Genomic DNA, 21,506 nt, shown 5'->3' on the forward strand with positions numbered 1-21,506 from the left:
TATTGTGGACGAAAACATTAAAAAAAATACATTAATTTCAGACAGATACAACATGTACAATTATGTTTAAAGTGCTTTTATCTAAAAAAAGAAAACAACACTTTAATCGTACTCACGAAGCTATTTTGTTTTCTGACTTAAGTCATTTCTTACGTATTTTAAGTTTAAGCTGTTTTATGAATAGGACTTAGTTTTTTTACTTAGACTTAAGCTGAAATCACCACAAACTTAAGTAAAATCTTCAACTTAAGTCAAAACTTATACTTAAGATGCTAAAATGAATACGGCCCCAAGTCTTATTCTGTGACTTTTTTCAATTTCTAAGGCTTAAAAAAGCTGGTTAGGCGCAAATATTTATGGAATAAATCACTTGAGAATGGTATTTTGATTAACACAAAACCATGCCATGAGGAGACTACTTTGCACCGTTCACCTCTTGGATTTCAAGTCAAGAATGAATTCTTTGAAGAGATTAAATAAATTAGAATTCCGTACTCAGACTGTATCATATTCCAGCTAAAGACTCATTATTTTCAAAATTATTAAGCGGCAAAAACATGTCAAAGTTGAATAGCAAGACGATGCCAGAATTTCGACAGAAAAAGATGCATTCGAATTTTGTTAATTAGCTAATAAGATTTGCCGAGGTCTGTAGTCATGTTAAAGACTTAAATATATTTAATATTGCTAAAACCAGAATTCTCCTTCAGCAGGGCAAATGTTATCATAAACTTCGAAAATCGTTTGCTTAATTTTATCAACGTCATTCGTAATTAGTGATTAAATTCAAATGTAATCTAACTATTCTCTTCAAATCCAGATTTTTGTGGAGATGTGATTTACAAACTTTGTTAATTCTGGGGCAAAGCTATTTCGGACCATTATTTATTGAATTATCAAAAGTTTAATTGAAGGAGTCTATGACCGTATTGTTCTTAGGCACAGTACAGTATTCAACCATTTTACAGTTGGTCGCAACATCTACCTCTTTGATTGTGCGATGACTGGACAGGTTGGCGGCTGCAGGATAGCTAGCTCTTAATTCACTTACTGGGAATGACTGGTTCAATATTTATTTTGTTCTCTACCCCGCTTCCTCGTGTCCTTAATTGCGTTAGTCTTGGTACTATGGCTTCTGCAAAGTAATCGAGTATATAATGTTTACGGTTTCATGGTATTTTATTCTTATATCTTTACATGAGTATATTGTGTATTTAATAATACGTTCATGTGGTTTTTGTTTCCTACATGAGGGATTCACCTTGCGGGAAGTAATTGTGTACATATGATCAGCCTCAGTGTGCTTGCATACAGTTGCACATAACAATATTTCCAGGCGGTGTTCTTTATGAGCGGCTTCGCTTTTTGAATGTGGCTTTTCCTGTTGGACTTTTGTCTTTGTTCTTTGTGTGGGGTGTTAAAATGTAAAATGTTCAGAAAACAGGGCTGGCTTTGTTAAACTCTGGCAATTACCTATATTCCCTTGCAAAGTACTAACAGTTCATATGGGCGTTACCAACAATTAATTAAAATACTGTCTAAAATTGAAACTTGACATGGATGTCCCTTTGACTGTCATGCAAATAAAGTGTTCAAATGGGTCCGCTCGGAAGTACACGGGGCTACAAATGCTAAGAATAAAAAGTCTTGAAACGACATCTTCTAATATTGTTCAATGTTTGTAAGCGTGGTCGAAACGACATCTTCTTATAGGCCGTGGTTTATACAGTTTAGAAATAATTTTACAGAAGTGTTTCCTAAGTGGCAATGTGCTAACATTGTTTAATGTTTATAAACGTGGTCGCTTGTTCTGCATGTATACAGCTGGATCTTAAAAATAAATTTTAAAACAACTGCTGACCCGATTTCGAAATACATTCTCACGATTTATAACAAATGTGGCCGCTTTTAGGGACCGTGAGCTCAAAACTTTAACAAGCTTTTTAACGATTTCTTTTTATGAAAGCTTGTTTTTGGTCTACGCTTAACTTTGTTTGAAGCAACGTTGTATGGAACTTTGTCAAGTTCTTCAAATGGGTCAACCTTGACCATCGAAGGGGCCGACAGCGCTTAAAATAGAAATGTCTTTGAACGATTTCTTCTCATGAAAGTTTGATCTGCCAAAATTTGCTTGTAACATCTTTGCATGGACTTCTGTCATATTCTTTCAAATTGGTCTGCTTGGCCTTTTGTAGGGACCAAACAATCTACAAATAGTATAACCTTAAAACCACTTCTCATGAATTGCTTTGTGGATCTTCAATTAACAAGGTCGTTAGCCGCCTTGTATAGAAATCTCTAAAGTTTTTTACTTTTACATGGTTCCGCTTGACCCTTTTTAGGGAACGCCATAATGTATAGAAAACCCTATAAATGTCGTTTTTGCATAGATGGATCTTCACTTAAAGGTCCAATACTAAGAAAAGTGAACATTTTAATTTCTTTTAAAAAGCACAGAAACTATTTCATTTTATTGGAAAATGAAAGTTGGTATGTAGAAATTCGAAATAAATCGCAGTATATGTACAATTATTTTTCTATGAAGTATGAAGAAAGTTAAAAAGACCTGGGGGGGTCATTCTGTCGATTAATTGAAATTTCAACATAATACACATACATTTCTTTGAGTTCCAAAGTCCTTCTGTAAATTTTGACCTGCCAATCTTCATTATTTAGTGTCTTGCAGAAGTCTATGCACTGGCTATGAAAAAAATTGCCAACTCACTTTCCCTTAGTAATGGACCTTTAATCTGACAAACATTCATGTATGGACTGCTCAAATGGTTTGACCCATTTGGACCAAACTAACTGAACAATAGAAGAACATTAAAGCAACTACTCATCAGCAACGTTTCGGAATTTCACCTTCAAATTGGATCTTCACCTGGTGCTGACCTCTGTCAAGTTTCTCCAAAAAAATTCACTAGACCCTTGACAGAGTAAAGATAGAAAGACCTTCAAATTACTTCTTCTCGTGAATTAAATGGATCTTTACTTTGACATATTAGTATAGTACTTTTTCTTTGTTACTGGTTTAATTTAGAGTCACCAGAGGTTATAAATCAGTATATAAATCATCAAATGCAACACATCTGAAACCGAGAGGGTGGGAAAGTGCATTTTTGAATATTTATAGATTTCCCCATATCACTTAGTTTTATGTGATTGGTTTTGTTTTATTTGTTGTGGTTTTACGTCAAAAAGATACCGTTATGATTATAAGGTGATTTTCCACGTACATGTATTTAAAGACAGAGGGAATCCCTAGGTGACCATTTGGATATCATTACAGGCATGGTCTGGTACCTTGGCAGGATCATTAAACTCATCTCATCAATAAAGGAACATAAATGTTTGTTCATACATTTTGTTTTGATTTTCCACAAGAACATTTGATCAGTTTCATTCAACGAGTTTGATAGAATCAATTTGGAACACACACAGATGTAATTTTTAGCGCATATTAGCTTTTCTTTTTGACCCATCAATGTTTTTTTCTTTACGTTAATAAAATAAGTCGATTCGACCAACGTCTTCGATACTTAAAACGACGTAAACGTCGAAGTTATATTACACCAGACTGAGTGTTATACCAAAATTATGTAACCGCTTTATCTCACTCTCATGACATTATACATGTTATAAAGTATGTTATGGCTTCTTTAATATCAATTAAAAAGTATAATAAAGATTATTCCGATACAAAAATCAAAGATTTACGCGCTACTTTTTATTCTTTAACAGTGTTTATTAACTAAAGAGTTACAGAACCAAAACTTCATTGTTACATTTTCAGAACACCAATTTTAGAAATTCTATACGGGGATGCATTAAATCTGTTAATCATAAGTTACGAGCAGTTTAATCCATTGTCTTGAAGGTCTCTGTGGAAACAACGGGCTTTGTCAAATTCACAGCTGAAATGTAAAAAACAAAACACATCACAATCAACAACTGAATGATAAAGAAACAGAAACTATGGTTTGAATATAAATACATTTCACACCTATGTATAAATAAAACACCCAAATGGAAATTAAAAATGAGTAAGGCTAGGGGTTAAAAATGTACCAAAACGTTACAATTATATACACTTTTTCTTGCTTCAGGGAACCATGACACGAGTTTAAAAAAAGCAATAATAATCTGTTTAAATTTGATGATATGCTGTGTAGTGTAACATGAAAGGGAAGTAATCCTCTTTCATTGTACATATAATGGCTTAAATTAATTAGAAGACAGATATCAAAATTCAAGGACACTATTTCACCAAGCAGGGATTACTGTCGAAAATACAATAAAGTTTTTTGGTACAGGTCTAATAGCCTCAAGCTTTGACTGATAACATATTTTTTCCTTTCAGTGACCTATATCTTTCAGTAGTCACACGTTTTATGATCAGTTGTGCCATTTGCCTAGAGACTGGAAGTAGACTTTTTAGAGATGGTACCTAACCAAATAAATCAAAGGGGGACAACTCTGAATTGATCAATAAACTGAAGCCAACATTAAACATTGATCAGAAGTGAAAGAAAAATCAGATAGGTCCTTTTTCAAACAACTTACCAGGCAGACAAAATATGACCTACATTTGTTTAAATCCCTTTGTACTCAATATATAATATGCACGCTTTTCTCATGACTTACACTGACAGTTATTTTGTAAGTTGTAGTGAGGCCCTGATAGAAAGTTTAGTAATGCATGAAGATTATATAGAATAATGCATACATTCCTTTGAAGAAAATTAACGACATTAAGAAACGTTATTAAGTTTTGATCTTTTTGCCAAAGTTGTTTATTTATTGTTCTCAATGGTGATACATTGATTTACACAACATTTGTATATCAAAATGTAAAATGTATATATCCAACAATGAGAAATAACAAAAAAAAAGTTAAATTGTTAACACAAAAATTTATTGTCGTCAAATATAAGTACAATGTTTTAAGGTAGTGGTTGTAATTACTACACATTAAGGTAGCTGACAGGTAATGACTCTATGTAATGTATTTTAAGTAATTCTCAATTTAAACATTTTCTGGAGGGAACAAACACGATCATTTGCTTTCCTTGAAAAATGAATAAATGCTGAAAAAGCCTATGAAGATTACACTATTTGATGATTTTCGTTACAGGTCAACTACCCTAAACAAACTAAAAGGTGTTTTATTTATTGTTGAAAACAAAGTAATCGGATAATTTCAGATATCAACATTAATTTAAAACTTATACTGTTTACATAACTGGAATTTTTTTTTGTTGGGGCCTCTCATTTTCAATTATCACCTGAATTGAGTGCATTCATGAGTGAAAAATATTGATGGTAAAATGGTGCAGGGGTTTGTTTACAATATAAAATCTTTAATAACTTCTTTAAGGTACATTTCTGGTATGGTTTTGGTAAGCTTATAATAAAGAGCATGTCATTCTCTTTCACTCAGAATTTTTTCAAGCGTTTTAGACTCTTGGCTAGTCTTGGAATTTGACTTTATTAAAAGACAAAAGGAAGTTCAGTATAGGCTCTTTCAAAATGTTGAAGGTAGAGTAAACTTACCTTATACTCTATTGAATTTATTTAGCTGTGGGAGCTTTTGATATAGACTATAATTGGGGAAGTCCTAAAATCTTTGAAACACGGTCAATACAAGAGTTGTCCATTTTGCTTCAGATATTTTGAGAAAGTCATTTTTTAGATATCAAATGTTTCTATTTTTGACATGGAGAAGAGGAAAACCATTAATATATTTAGAAAATTGGTGCACTTAGCTATCATTTCATTCTGAAAAAAACCTAAAAAGATGAATTTGAATTTTTTAGGTACCATCTCTAGACTTTTCTTTATTAATATATAAGGCACTTTTTAATATAATGAAGAAGATACAAACCTATAGATATCTCAGTGTATACATCTTCATAAAGCGTTATAAATGACCTTGAAGTAATTTGCCCGTAAAGACCATCGTTAATTTCCGTGCGTTTACCTATTTTCCGTATGCTGTTTCGGCATTCTTCGGTCGAAATAAAAAAAGAAAAAACATTTTCTTAACAAGCGGAGAATGCCGAAATCACATACGGAAACACGTAAATGAACGGAAATTGCCGATTGTCATTACGGAGTTATTGCCTTAAACGAGTCGCGCCATGAGAAAACCAACATAGTGGCTCTGCGACCAGCATGGATCCAGACCAGGATCCATACCGTTCGCTAACGGTTTCTCTAATTGCAATAGGCTTTGTAAGCGAACAGCGCAGGCTGGTCTGGATCCATGCTGGTCGCAAAGCCACTATGTTGGTTTTCTCATGGCACGACTCAAATGAATATTAGTTTGTATATTATGATAATTTCAATAAATGAATACTGTTAATTTTACTTACATGTTATCGTAGAATGTTCCGTCACTGCCACATATTTGCGACCCACCAGCGGGACACTTAATGTAAATCAAATCCAGACAAAAGATGTCTAGTGCAACTTGGCTGCCATGAACGGGTGACGGAGTTGTGGTAGACGTTGCACATGGACCTTCGTGTGCCTTGTGAATTGTATTGTCATTGCAGTATGCTCTTGCTAAGAAACAGCTGAAAAAAAATGGACATCATTTTCTGTGGAATTCAAACACACTGGGATCATAAACGTTTTGACTGTAAATTTTAGATTAATATGCTTTTTGATCAGTTATTGTTTGATCAGCGCAAGTTGCAGAGTTTTCAATCTCCTTCTACAGACACTCATCAAAATGTACCATTCATTATTTTCCTTTAATAAGTCTTATACTCACTTTCATAATTTAAACTGTTACGAATACGGGCTCTTTACAGATATGTTATTTGAAAAATACCTAAAGTTTTATATTAAAAAAGTATGACTGACTGCAAAGAAAGAAAAAAAAATAAGTTCATGCATTTTTACTTTTATATCGTATAAGAAAATACTACATATCACTTGCATTTGTTAGTATCAAAATCAGCAATTCTATTTTGTTAAATAATATTTATGATTTAGCGCTAACTTGAAAATTCCACGTCAGCAGACTTTGTGTTGGTGCAACACCTGATCATCTAGGTAAAATACTAATTAGTTCAAGCATGCGTTACATCAAAGTGATGCATTAGATTTACTAGATATATTTATTAAAGACACTACGACAGGTGAGCGAATGTTTAGTAAAGTAATGATATACTGATATACGAGTAAACAGTGTTTACCTTAGCGGAGAACAAGTTAGTACCCGTGCAGAATCCGACAGCACTGGTTAGGTAAACTGAAAGCCGTTACAAAACTGAATAACTGCTTAACCCATCAAATAGCAAGAACAACAATAATTGACTAACTTGTTTCTGTATGTTGTTCCGTCAGTCCCGCAAACATTCGAAAAAGTTGCCACAAACGCACAGTCCCGCGTAAGGACATACGCGCATATGTCTCCTTGTACAAGGCCTGTAAGTGTTGATACCGACAGGTTAAAGCATATACTTTACCTCATGATTCTGCCTTCGTCTGACAATGACATTTCCACATAGCAAAAGCAATCCAACAGAAGCATATCAGAAAGAGGAAAAGGCCAAAAAGAAGGAAGAACATGCGCTCGCGATTTAAGCGCGGTGTAGACAAATAAGCAAGGAGCAGTGGATGTATTGTTAAAATTATGATGGCAGTACGTTTGAAAGATGACGATCTTACGTGAAACAGTACACGAGATCAGAGCAAATATACACATGACACAGGACGTTTGGGCGTTTTGGTGTTGTTGAAATTCTAACTTTTAGAGAGATATTGGGAGGAGACGAGGTGGGGCAGGATGTAGCATTCGGAAAAGATTGTTAAGAAAGTGAGAACAATATGTGTACAAACTTGTTGTTATATGTTTGCCCATTAGTTCCACATATCGTCTGCGTCGCCACCTGTCCGCAGTTTCGTGTTAATACGTACGAACAAACATCTCCGTGAACAAGGCCTGGAAGTAAATTACTGTAGCTTTTAAAGCAGAATAGCAGAAGAGTACAGACCCTTGCCCATATGTTTCAGCCAAATACGTCCGTGTTAACAAAATAACTGACCAAATTTGCGACGAGGGTTAAAAAACCTGGAACCAAGACAGGGGACGTTACTCTACCTGTTTCTGTACGTTTTTCCGTCGGTTCCGCATACCTCGGTAAAGTCAGGAATAAAAGCACAATCTTTTGTCAAAACATAAGCACAAAGTTCACCTGCTACAAGGCTTGAATACGGCAAAGCTGCAATATAACACAAGCTTGAAGCAAGAGTAAAAAGCAAAGCAAACTGTTTTCGAACTGAAAATAATTCTATTAATACCTGTATCGTATTAAAAGAAATAGGGATGTTTGTGCTTTAACGCTTAATGTTTTCACAGTGAACATTTGCTGTCGTCGTCTAGTCAGGGTTTGACTCTGTGCTTGATCTTGGTCTACATTAATGCCCGGACAGAAAATAAATTTGGCCGATCTTGGAAAACCGGGGGAAAAATCAGATAAAAACACATGCTTACATGTTTAAAATAAGGCAGTTTTCCATGGCATAAATGTTGAAAAGTTTTACTAGTATAGAAATTCCCATCTGAGATGGCAACCTTTGATTTACAATGTATAAATATATAAGCCTTTATTTCGGTTATATTCTAAGCTATAAACTGTGTATTCCCACTTTAATTTCCACGAAGCTAGTAACATGATAGGTACATATCATCCTGATTCACCCCCAACCCCCGTTGGGAATTTCCTTTCTTAATCTTTACCCTGCTAAATTTCTAAAATGGACTTGTCCATCTTTTTATTTGGACAGTACCCACTGTGGGGAATCACATGATCAAAATAATCTGTAAACCAAAGTTATATTTTAAAGAACATGAATAAATTCCCTATCATGATAACATATGAAATTTAAACATAGCCTAACATATGACTAATAAAAAATGTTAAATTATTATGTAGTTGACAATAATGATAGATATCCTGTAATAACAAACACTAAGGGAAATAAGAAGTCTCAGTTTCTTTGAGTGTTCCAGATAATCAGAAGGTATTTGTGATTGACATCTATGTAGTTTTAAGATACATCTATGTTGCCATATGATAGGCTATATTTTAGATTTACAGCAAAATTTGCTTCATTATTATCCCATTGTATTCATAAATTTATTTTGGTTTAGAGATTATTTTGATCATGTGATTCCCCACAGTGGTACCATTAACTATTAAAAGGGGAGCTTACCCAAAAGATACTGAGTGAATGGCAAACAGTGCAGATCATGATCAGACTGCACGGAGATGCAGGCTGATCTTGGTCTGCACTGGTCGCAAAGGCAAAATCACTTGCCGCCAGTAGACTAAGGGTTAATAGAGACAGCAGTTTATGTACTGGAAAGAAGACCAAGAACACTATCAATACTTGCAACAGTCTATTAGCGGGGGCCTCCGTGGCCGAGTGGTTAAGGTCGCTGACTTCAAATCACTTGACCCTCATCGATGTAGGTTCGAGCCTCACTCGGGGCGTTGAATTCTTCATGTGAGGAAGCCATCCAGCTGGCTTACGGAAGGTCGGTGGTTCTACCCAGGTGCCCCCGCTCGTGATGAAATAATGCACGGAGGGGTCTTCCTCCACCATTAAAACTGGAAAGTCGCCATATGACCTATCATGTGTCGGTGCGACGTTAAATCCAACAACGACAAAAAAAAACACAATCTATTAGCAGTACCTGATTAGACTTTTGATAAGGTTTGATACAATAATGTCTTGACTGAGAATATAGAGGTTATTGACAAAAGCGGATTTTTATATGGATGAGACGCGTAATAAAATTTGATGCCATTCAAACAAGCAAGCAAGCAGGCAAGTATGAACAAACAAAGACATCTATAACTTGATAACAAATTTTTGTTGTGACTTTGAAATATTCCGAAATACATATAAGCTATAGTTTTCAAATATATGGAAATATTTATTTGCTCTTAGTGTAAGTAGAAAGGAATTCAAAGCTAATGCGCAGGTGAATGTTCAAAAAAATAAAAGAATTACACATTAATTATTATCATAGCAAAACTACGTTAGAATAATCATTGATCTGAGCACATCAAAGTATGAACGAAAGGAAGAAAATATTCAGACGATTTTTAACTAAGCAACTTTGAAAAAATCATCAATTTGTTAAGTAAGTTAATAGACAATATTTGACTTACCGATAGCTAAGATGAAAACAAAACCCAACGAAAACATTTTGATATTACTCTTAGAGATGCAAACACGGTCTAAATTTTGCCAAAACTTCAATCAAATCGACATGTACACTAAAGATAAGGTACAAATAAACTGTCACGATTAAACTAAAATGGAACAAAATTCTTATCAGCTAATTTAGTAAGTATGGTTCACCTATATCATGATTTCATTGAAAATATTATGAAATGGTTGGAGAAATACAGCAAATCTAAGACAAACCTGTTGACTCATCACAAACTCGTATCTGTGCAAATCGGGTAGCGAAATCGATCGTGATTTCTAGGATGAATTTATGATGCTGCATTCATTATACGATATTAGAAATTCTGTCAACAAGTAACTAACATTAATAGCAAACAAGTTGAAAAACAAACATCCAGCATCACAATATGAAAATAATTACCAACGTGAAAAGTATCAAGAGCACAGTTAAAGTATAACTTGAGCCGTGCCATGGGAAAACCAACATAGTGGTTTTGCGACCAGCATGGATCCAGACCAGCCTGCGCATCCGCGCAGTCTGGTCAGGATCCATGCTGTTCGCTTTCAAAACCTATTGCAATTAGAGAAACTCTTGACGAACAGCATGGATCCTGACCGCGCAGGCAGGTCTGGATCCATGCTGGTCGCAAAGCCACTATGTTGGTTTTCTCATGGCACGGCTCATTTAATGTTTTACTAACGTAGTAAACCGCCTGGGATTAGACTGAATCACTTGTTTACTATTTCTAACAAATGAAAATTCTTTTTAATTAATTTAACAGCAAACGCAATAAGGTGAATGCTTCGAGAAATCGTCATGTGGTCTGTAGGTAAAAGCGTATGCTTCGTTAGGATAACACGTTAAAATGTGACTGGTAACGTACATGTATAGTGCCGTCATGTATTAAATGTACTCTGAAAAGTATCATATCATATAAGTACACCTACATACTATGTACTATTTTGGATATGATAAAACTAAAGTAGAATGTCTCACAAGTATCAAACAATTGTTGCTATTTAGAGGTTTTATCACGGTCTAGAAAAATTGTTGTAGACTGAGGGTGTTGAGGATTAATCGACCCGAAAGAAATTATGTCGACTAATATCACTTATTTGATAATTCCTCGTATCGGCAAACCCTTAAAGGCAACAATAGTTAGACTAGTAAATGAAACAACTCGAAGGGAACTTGAGAAAAGAGTAATTGAATCTTAAAAATACAAGGACAAATATCAAACAGGGAATGCCTTGTTCCAAAAATGCAGCCTCCCCAAAACGAAACCTACAGCACTCAGACGTGCACACTACAAACACACTTTAACACTTGTTGCAGTTGTTTACTTTTACCAATAGTTTCGTCTTGAATTGTGTAAAACGTCAGGTATTTATGATGTCACAATGTTGTGACGTCATTTTTGCACCGCATTCGATTCTGTAGGTTAGAGACCACCAATTGTTTTCCCATAGACTTACATTGTAACATTATGGCGTGTACGGCCTTCCATACATCGAAACATGTATATCTAATTACAAGCTTTTCAAGAACTATCTAAGTTCTACCAAAATATCGGACGAAAAACATATGAATAGTGATACTTTATTTAAGTAATTTTCGTGTGAATGAGATGACCCCCTGTTTACATCATTGACATGGCGGGAGAAATTTGTTTGATAAAACTTTTTTTTTCAATACACAAAATGCAGCAAATTTTGTCAAAATGTATAATAAAATACTGTAAATGCAGTGAAAAAATATCAGTTTTGAAAAAAATAATCACTTCCTTGGTTTGTTTACATGACTGACCAATCAGAACGCACAGACGTTACCTTATTCCCAGGTATACACTTACCTCATTCCAAGTAAGTTCCCTGTACTTTTTTTAATCGGTTGTCTCTGACCTGTACGACATTTTATCATTCACTTTGCTCAGAACAATGAAAACTATACTTATTAATCTAACAATAACAAGGTTACACAAAGATAAATTCTGTCTTTTTCAAACACATTAAAAAACTTTCCACACTCCCTTGGACTTAAACTAGCAAGTGAATGAAGTATTGCCATGCAATTCAATGTTCCCTACTGAAAGGCAACTGATTTTCTCTACCGCTGCAGTATTAAATATTAAATGATCTATAATATTGTACTACATATACAACATTCGGACTGAAATTTGCATATACAAAAATCTACAGTTTTTGATTGTTTATAACATCTATAAATATAGAAGTTTTGATAACATTTGCATAAAGTCTCACATGTCTATGTGTTAAGTACAATAACGATATCACATTATGTACCAGAATGTGAGAATTCTCTTAACGAACAAGTTTGTGTAATTTCATTTATTCAGTTTTGTTTAATGTAGTTTTAGTACATCCATACTGAAAAATCTTATAATAGGCAATAATGATCTTGTTTATAATCAGTATTTAGTTTCCGATGGTTCATGTACTTTAACCACATATTCTTAGGACAGCGGACACATTTTTATGCAATCTCGCCAGGCATATGTATGTTTTGACAACACAGACAATGAGCTTCAGCTATTTCCGGAAGTAAAGAAAATGAAAGTAGATATGCTAAATTTGAAAACGAAAGTCGCCTTTGGACTGGTCGATAGTCAGAGGCAACGCGTGGACTCCTTTTTCTATTTTGCTAATGGGGAGTCAATTTTCAGTATAATGCCTGGGCTTTTGCACGACATGTCCGATTTTCCTCTACGAAAACTTATTTGAACTCGGAATAAACACAAATCCCACAGAGGTCCGTATCATCAAAGCAGAGGTACACAGAGATTTTGGAACTTCATCAAATTGTTCAAAAGGTCCTTTTTGATGTTGTCTGGAGTGTCAGTATATACCTCGTATGTAAGATATTTCTGCATTTGAGATCTGCAGACCTAGACATTTCAGAAATATTTTTAAAATGAAATTGGTGTAATTAAGGTTGATTCTATGGAAGCGTGAAAGGGCCAGTAGACGCTAATACGTTTTATCACGTTGCAGCTGCGGAAAGGATCTAATATTCCTATACTTTAAATAAGTACATATAATACTATATACATTGTAAATAAAGGCTCGGGAAGTAAAATAAGTCATAAGTATATCTTTGTAGTGACAGAAGTTTGCCCCTTATCAGTTTAAGACCCTATATATAACCTGAGATGATATGAGTTTATATAAAACAAAATGTCATGTTTATACATAAATGGAAATATCGTGCACCTATTTACGTTTTTGATAACGATTTGTGAGTACATGTCAATTATTTTCAACATATTTTTAAATCGAACTATATACTCCATTGGTTTAACTGTTTACTCCATGATAGATTCGTTTGTAATTTTGTATAATGACTTGAATATTAAAAACGTAGTTTAAACTACATTTTGTGAACCTTAGGACAATGTATCATAGAATAGGGTGTGCTCGAGAAATGTTATGATACGACCCTTTCAAATATCCCTGTTTCTCGTATTCTCAGGGTTTCTCATATTCTCGTTTTTTGCCTTAAAGTTGTCAAATAATTTAATGTTTGTTATTTTCTAGACAGGAATGGTTCAAAACTGACACACTGAAAATTTTAAGTGATTTGAACGCATATTGACTAAACTATCAGCATTTTACTCAATTTTCAAAAAAATCCTTATTTTTTTCTGGTGGTGTTAGCAAATTTGCCATAAATTATTGATTATGCAATTAATTGTCATATTTCTTGATATATTTACTACAGAATACATTTTTTTATTACACAATGGTAATTTTAATGTTTTAAATTCTACAACTTACTTGTGATGAAAAGTCAAATCTAAATCCACGGGAATATGAGAAACTCTTGGTCCATTTCTGCGGGTGAGGGTGGTATCAAATAAAGTAACAAAATAATTAAATGGGATAATTTCGGTAACATTTTATGACTCCATCTGAAAGACAAGTGAATTTTCTACAAAATAACACCCAAATGTTGTTTATGTAATGGTTATTCTGTTACTGGGAATAAAAACAAACCCTTAGGCCCCCGAGAATATGAGAAAACAGGATACAATGTATTTCATAAAAAGTTAAGTTATTTTGTCATTACTTTTAATATACTAAACATGATGTTTGACTAAAGTATTTTTCCGCCTCAATAAATTTAACATTCCTTTGGACTGAATGGCAAACTATGTCTTTTGTAAATTAATTCACGATAAGAATATATGTGCTGGTAACTACGGCATCTGTTTTAAAACAAGGTAAATAATATGTAACGAAAGTAACAATAATCAAAACCTGATCTGTCCTGACCTGCTCTGCATGAGTCAAGTTTGCAGATGATGGTGCACATAAATAATTTAAATAATGTTGAAATACCAGCGTATCCGTAACAGGTGAACAATATTGTTTTACACTTTTACCATAATCAAACTATTTTTCGTCAATCAATCTTATTATAATAATGTTCTAATAAGGTATTTTGTTAACTTCCAAAAAAAAAAACAGGATTTAATGGAAGGTTCTGGTTAAAGCCCTTAAATGAACATTGTAGTGATGAGGCATGTTTTTATCGTGTTCTAACATCTGCATATTTCCAATGAAATTGTTGCTACCAGAGTCAGTTATGAAACAAACATGCGTTAACATTATTCTAGCATACTTTAGATCTGTAAAAATGCTTCATAAAATGAATATATTGTCCATAACTGCATTAAATCTTAATAAAATGCGCAGGGACGTCAGTGTTATTTGATAACAATTACGTCATTTCCCTTTGAATTGTCCGGTATAGGGTCGTACAACGTTTACGTTATGCTATTGAACGCACATACGTAAAAAGATGTAAAACGAATCTCTCTGCTTACACTCCTGCTAAAGCAGAGCGACGTTCGGCGGTGACATTTTGTCGAGCGACGTATAGCAGAGCGATGTTCTTTGGGTAGATGGTTGGCTGTGTACGTTCTGCAGTGCGATGTTCGACGAGGCACCATAACGACATTGTCGTTGTGTCGCTGCACAGAACGACATACCGAAATGGAATATTTCGGCAACCATATATACTGAAAAAAATAAATATGTAAATGTCGATTCTTCTGTTCTAAATAATTAGTACTTGGAAGTTCAGATATGAAATTGTGCCATAGTATTATTTAAGCGAATATCTATCCCTTAACAACTGAAAACTTCTTTTTAAATATGTGGGACTTACACTTGTTTTACAGCAACGTCATCCTGCTTCCTATTCAATGGAAGCTCTGATCTCTGTGTTTACTTGGTGAACTTGAACTGTACACATCATGCCAGCGGCACTCTTTGCGGTTCCAATAAAATCACATACGCAAACCAGTGAGTAATCATATACTCATACATAAGTTTATATTCAGGATGCTGCGTCCTCGTGAATTTATTACGCCACATCGTGTATAAGTAGTGTTAAAACACGATTTTGCTATAGATTATGTCTTAAATAAAAACAAAACTTTAAATAATATTGCTACTGTCATAATATGAAAGGATGACGTACTACTTTTAACATTGAATTACTCTGCACAAAAAGAGCATTTTCCTAAAGAAATTATATAGAAAACAGTTGAACGTCAAAGAACCTATTTACATTACAGTTGTGAATTTTCAAAGGCCGTGTGCATTGATACGTCATTATCTATAAAGAAGCCAGGACCATGTGAACATGAGAAAGTCGAGCAAGATATTGTACTAGGGATAGCTTGTGAATCACTTCTCCATATGAACTGTTCAACCTTCAGGGGTAGTATCAAGTACTGCGGTACAAATGGCATAACCTATGCAAACGTGTGAGCACAATTTTGTTATATTTAAAGACAGCTTGCGTTTTATGAAAGAGCTTTAAAACTAATAAAAGTACCAAGGAATATTGTAAATTTGGTACAATTTGCAAGTCATGCAATGTCTAATTTAAACTGATCACAATCGTGCCAAACATATCTCGTAAATCACCCATCGTCTACAGAAATTGTAATTGGTCGATATAATATAATAAAAAAGATTTGATTCTGGAAAGATTAAAGCGAATGTTTATCCATCATAGCTCCTACAGCCTAAATAGCATTAGTCCGTGATAAAAATAGCACTTGGGATACATATTTGATTTTTATAACCTGTTGTTATTAGATTAAAATTAACAAATAATCAAGGCCTTCGAGTTGTTTATCGTCTGATTTACCACGGTTCAGAGTTCAGATGCGTAGGAATTGAACCACGAGGGCGTTAGCCCGAGTGGTTAAATACTGAAGCATCTGAACGATGAACCGTGGTAAATTAGACGATAAATAACAAAAAGGCCTTGATTGTTTTCATTCTGACATGCTCATTGATATATTTTAATAGATATTATACTGGACTTCGTTTACCTGAGGAGTAATGTATCGAACGTCATGCGGCAATATGACGTCATAATTGACGTCATAATGCTCTCTTACCGGTCCGCGCGTCAACCGTTGTTTATCGCAGAATATATAGAGCTTGAATTTCTTCTTTGTTTAACTGGAAAACAAATCGAACCATGTTAGAATGTCTTTTATATTACAGATGCCATTTTGAGCAAGCACGATGCATATATCACAATTTGTATCTGGACCATTTCGGAGACTGTGCACACAGTGTTTAAATTCACCTGCTTTCGGGGATTTGTGAATGACATTGTCAATCTTATTTCAGAAAATAATCAGTAACTATAAAAAGTTTTATTGTGTATATTTTATATTTAAAGACGTTTCACAATTATATGACCGTACCTCTAAAGTTAAGTTCACATGCAACTTCATATACACTTTATGCGATTCATGCGTTTTAAGACTGCTTCTGGTGGTAGAGTGACATTCGTCAGTTAGTAATCACAGACACTTTTCTTCATGTTTATTAATAACATTTACAGTTTGTCAGTTACTACCCTATTAATTAGTCCCCCTTTCAGCTGAAAATCAGTTTTGTGAACTATTGTGAATAGGATTGTGCCTCGTACGCCAGTTCGTCCCGTTCTGTCCTATCAGTAATATGGCCATTCTTATTTTGATTATTCAAATATTTTGTTTGAAGGATTTATTACAACTAAACAATGTGTCATGCACATGACTTAAACCCTCAAGATCATGATTCAGAGCCTAAAGGTACTGGTCAAAAGTTCTATGCCTTTTATTATCCGGTTTACATTTTTTTCTATATTTATGGATACTTAATTAACTTAGAAAAAAAACATGCACCGTGATAAAAAGACTAATAACAAACTTTGAACAGATTTACTTCTGTAACAGAATGTTTTTCCACTTTATTCTTTCTTTACAAGTAGGAAACTTCGTACAGCTCGAAAAGTACCGCTGTGTGTTATGCAATTTTTATGGCTATCAGCCTAATATTAAAGATTGAGGTTTTTACGTAAAACAGAAGAAAAATGTTCCTTAAAATAGTACTCCAAGAGATAGGGGACATTGTTTGGTTGAGCCCATGCAAACCTTCTACTTCATTTAACAGCCACTTTAATGAACTTTGAGGCAATCCATTTCTTAGTTACAAAAATTGGTGGACTCATCAAGTTTTCAAGATGGCCGCCAATATGGTCGCCATATGCATACCTCTACACTAATATAGTGCACAGTTTTTTGCCAGATATGTCATACTAAGCAGACAAAATGTCTATTTGCATATAACCAACAGACCAGACCAAAAGTTTGTTTAACTCACGTAATGGTCCTTTAATTACTGTGTTCTGATAAATGAAAACTTGTAAACCAGCATTTTGTATTAGTCTGGTAATGGTTCCAATAAATAATACAAAGCTTCAAATGGCTATGACAAAAGAAATGACAATTGTCATTAAATTGTGAAAATCAGGTAAGATAACTCTTCCTTAAGGAAAGCTGTTGTAGGATTTTCTTTATAATACTTTAAAAATAACCTGGACGATTTTATTAAGTGTTAAGCAAAAGGGAAAGCCAAGGAAAACCTCATGAATCATGAAAATAAAGCACGGAAAACCATGCCCGTACACTGATAATTGTAATATTCTTGTAATCTATATAATTTGACGATACGGAAACGCTTAATTCACAGAAATGCCATAGACATACCAAGACAAGTAGCAAAGTTGGTCAATAAAAGGAGGACACCGCTCATTATACATGCAGGAAATGAACGATTTAACATTATGGAGACAAGGGATTGTAAATTCAAAATTCCACGAAAATGCATTGATTGCATTGTTGAGAAATCCAAAAATAAAAGCAATTTTAAGAGGTATCAAGAGAGACAAAAAGCTCATATATTATACATTATAAGCACTTCATCGTAAGGCATTTTCAGTTGTTTATACGATAACAATGGGTAGAATATCGGTTTCAGGTCACTATTTTTCAATGAAAAAACGGCTCAAATTGAACACTTGGTGAGACCTGTCACGTATTATCTGCCAATGATAGACCTATATATCAAATATGATTTGATAGCGTGAGCATACACTTACACTATGGCGGTAAAAACTGACATAACCGTTTGATTTCTTTACAAGTTTGAGCTTAGTCTGGGTGATTATTTTTACTGACTTCCGATACATCAGGTAATATTTTTGACCATTCCAAATCTTAGAAGCTAGGAATATTGATTCAAGCATTCATTTATACACCCAACAATGAAGAAATCCTTAGTTCTATAAACATAATAAATGACCATTTGAATATAAATGCGTATGAAATACACCCATAGTTTTTATTATGAAAACGTGCACAGGCCTAAATCTAGGAAAATATACCTGAAGCTGCAGCTATAACCATCCGAATTGATTCGTCTACGTCAGCGATGCGGCAGCCATTTTATTTGTTCAAAATTCATATCGTAAAATTAATCACAAGATGTGGAATATATCTGGTCTGCACTTGATGTCTCTTAACCAAAAGGACTGAAAGAAACTTGTAGACGTGAAATGAATGACGTTTCGCTGAAACAGATGATCAAACAACACCGTTTGCCTTTGAAACGTTATGATGCGTTTACTGTTTACGAACGTAAACTTCACGTTCTTTGTTTCACTATGCTATTGTGAGAAAATAGTACTGAAACAAAATAGATTCGCTTGATATCTTTTACTATTTCTGTAGAATATGGCATGCACGAAAATGAAAGGGGTTCTATTGCTGATTGTGAATGCTGATATGAATAATTCGACACCCTGGAAACTGGAAATGGTATTCAAAGTTTTCAGTAACGTTCAACATCATACATATTGATCAGATTGACTGGCTACTTCAGTGACTGTGCGTTATATAGATGATATTACATGAGTGCCTTTTCATACTGAATTTATTAAACGAGTTGAACAAAATACCAAAATGCGAGGTTCGGTTTAGTAAATTCAAAGTGGAAAGACACAAATGTAATATACTTTTTATCACATGTAAGCGTTTACTGCTGAAACATCAAAATTTCTACTTTCTTTACCTATTATAGGCCAAGTAAATTCAATCAACGTCCCAAATATTTAAACGTCAGCGTCAAAGCTTTATTACACTAGTGTTATAGCCAAATTTATATAATGGCTTTATTGCACTCTCACGACGTCAAACATGAGATAAAATAAAGATCTTTTTGCTCTAATCACCCATTTTTGCACAAAATTTCTCATAGTTTTACGTAGGTATTGAAATTCTTGCAAGTCAGAATTTATGTATTTACATGTTATATAAAATGCGTTTTATGCTTTTATTCTTTAATATACGTGTTTAATTATCTAAATATCATATGAGCCGCACCATGAGAAAATCAACATAGTGGCTTTGCGACCAGCATGGATCCAGACCAGCCTGCGCATCCGCGCAGTCTGGTCAGGATCCATGCTGTTCGCTAACGGTTTCTATAATTGCAATAGTCTTAGAAAGCGGACAGTATGGATCCTGATCAGACTGCGCGGATGCGCAGGCTGGTCTGGATCCATGCTGGTCGCAAAGCCACTATGTTGGTTTTCACATGGCACGGCTCATAAAGAGCTATATACGAGTATTTAAAATACAATGTACGTGACTTCGTATCGAGCGTACACTAACCAAAGTGAATAAAAGCATACTTTACTTTTCCGGAAGTGGAAAAAGGAAGTAGTGTCAAGTTAATATACAGCACACTAAAATGTCATTAACTGTATTGTCAATGACTTATCGGGATGAGAGCCTCGTTTTTATCTGAAATAGTTGAATATATGAAAAAAATGTCGAATAAAAACAGAAAATTAAAGTCAACTTAAATCATTAATAAAGAACAAAATGAGAAGATAGAATATGCATCTGATTTTTATGGGGATGCTGTTTGCTGAGTTAGTAAGCATTTGGCAGTAGTGTTTTTCCACTGACTGTTCCAAAGCGATGCAATGCTTTAGATGCATGCTTTTTCAGTCGATTCAAAGATACAAAAAGGAGGTAAACATTTCTTGTTAAGTTAGAAAATATAAACCATTGCTGAAAATCTGCAAAATTAAAAATTCTGCTATCAGAATAAGATGACTTAAAGATGTCTCAAGTATCTTATTTTGATATTCTGCAGCAATTGTAATAATCTTACCTCATCGTATGTCAAATTAGCAAAATGAACAGATCATCCATGTTTACAAGAGTTATTTCATATGTCTAAATAAGCTTATCAATAAAAGAAACAAACTAAAAATTGGTGTCCTTGCTTTGAAAGTATCCAAAAGGAATTTTGATTTTAAATTTATAGATTTTTCATCTGTTTCTTCATACCCTCAGATAAAAGTCTATTTTCGGAAAGGACTGAAATAATCCACCTGATCATATCATGTCATTAAACACATTCTTAACTCCTTTAAGATGCAGTGGAACTTCAAACATCGATTGTTTCCTTATTGGCATGTATATTTCGCAACGGGTGTGTGACGTCAATTGTGATGCCATTTAAATGGGTGGCGTAGAAATCGCAAGAGAGGTAGTTTAGCCATCAGCTGAGGTTTCTTAATGCTGGAAATTTCACTTTATATCAGCTGTCCGACCTAGAGTTTTCCTACCTTTTCAATACAAATCTAAATAGGTCAGCCGCACGAGGTAATGGAACAGTTAGGTCAATCGATTTTTTTAAATTCTGCATTCTCCATATACGATTGCAGCATACTTCATTTTTTACGGAAAGACATTACATAATTGTCCTCGATAAGGGGTATTTACTACTGAGGAATGTCGGATACGTAATCACACAAACTTGTATTAACGCTCTTCATAGTCGAGAGGTAGATATGCACATGCTGTACACTTTAGAAATGTTTTATACATGTGGATCAC

At 34.2% G+C, this 21,506-nt stretch overlaps 2 protein-coding genes across 3 annotated transcripts; one reads left to right on the plus strand and one right to left on the minus strand.

Moving 5' to 3' along the window:
- Positions 1–3,725: 3,725 nt before the first annotated feature.
- Positions 3,726–10,345, minus strand: LOC123534858 (uncharacterized). Of its 2 annotated transcripts, none has more exons than XM_045317308.2 (4): positions 10,197–10,345; positions 7,335–7,440; positions 6,378–6,581; positions 3,726–3,917 (listed from the first exon to the last, which is right to left on the minus strand). In XM_045317308.2, the coding sequence occupies exons 1-4, from the start codon at positions 10,231–10,233 to the stop codon at positions 3,851–3,853; spliced, it is 414 nt and encodes a 137-aa protein (XP_045173243.2). In that variant the 5' UTR covers positions 10,234–10,345; the 3' UTR covers positions 3,726–3,850. The 2 variants fall into 2 exon arrangements, with proteins under 2 accessions (XP_045173243.2, XP_045173244.2); XM_045317309.2 differs by lacking the exon at positions 7,335–7,440 and adding an exon at positions 7,855–7,957 and having other exon boundaries at positions 3,729–3,917; positions 10,197–10,334.
- A 3,052-nt stretch (positions 10,346–13,397) lies between these two features.
- On the plus strand, positions 13,398–16,940 carry LOC128554133 (four-domain proteases inhibitor-like). Its single transcript, XM_053535380.1, has 4 exons — positions 13,398–13,474; positions 15,423–15,546; positions 15,822–16,013; positions 16,768–16,940. The coding sequence occupies exons 1-4, from the start codon at positions 13,414–13,416 to the stop codon at positions 16,844–16,846; spliced, it is 456 nt and encodes a 151-aa protein (XP_053391355.1). The 5' UTR covers positions 13,398–13,413; the 3' UTR covers positions 16,847–16,940.
- Positions 16,941–21,506: the final 4,566 nt, after the last annotated feature.

This window comes from Mercenaria mercenaria, unplaced genomic scaffold (assembly GCF_021730395.1).
Source record: "Mercenaria mercenaria strain notata unplaced genomic scaffold, MADL_Memer_1 contig_4741, whole genome shotgun sequence".
Lineage (NCBI taxonomy): Eukaryota > Metazoa > Mollusca > Bivalvia > Venerida > Veneridae > Mercenaria > Mercenaria mercenaria.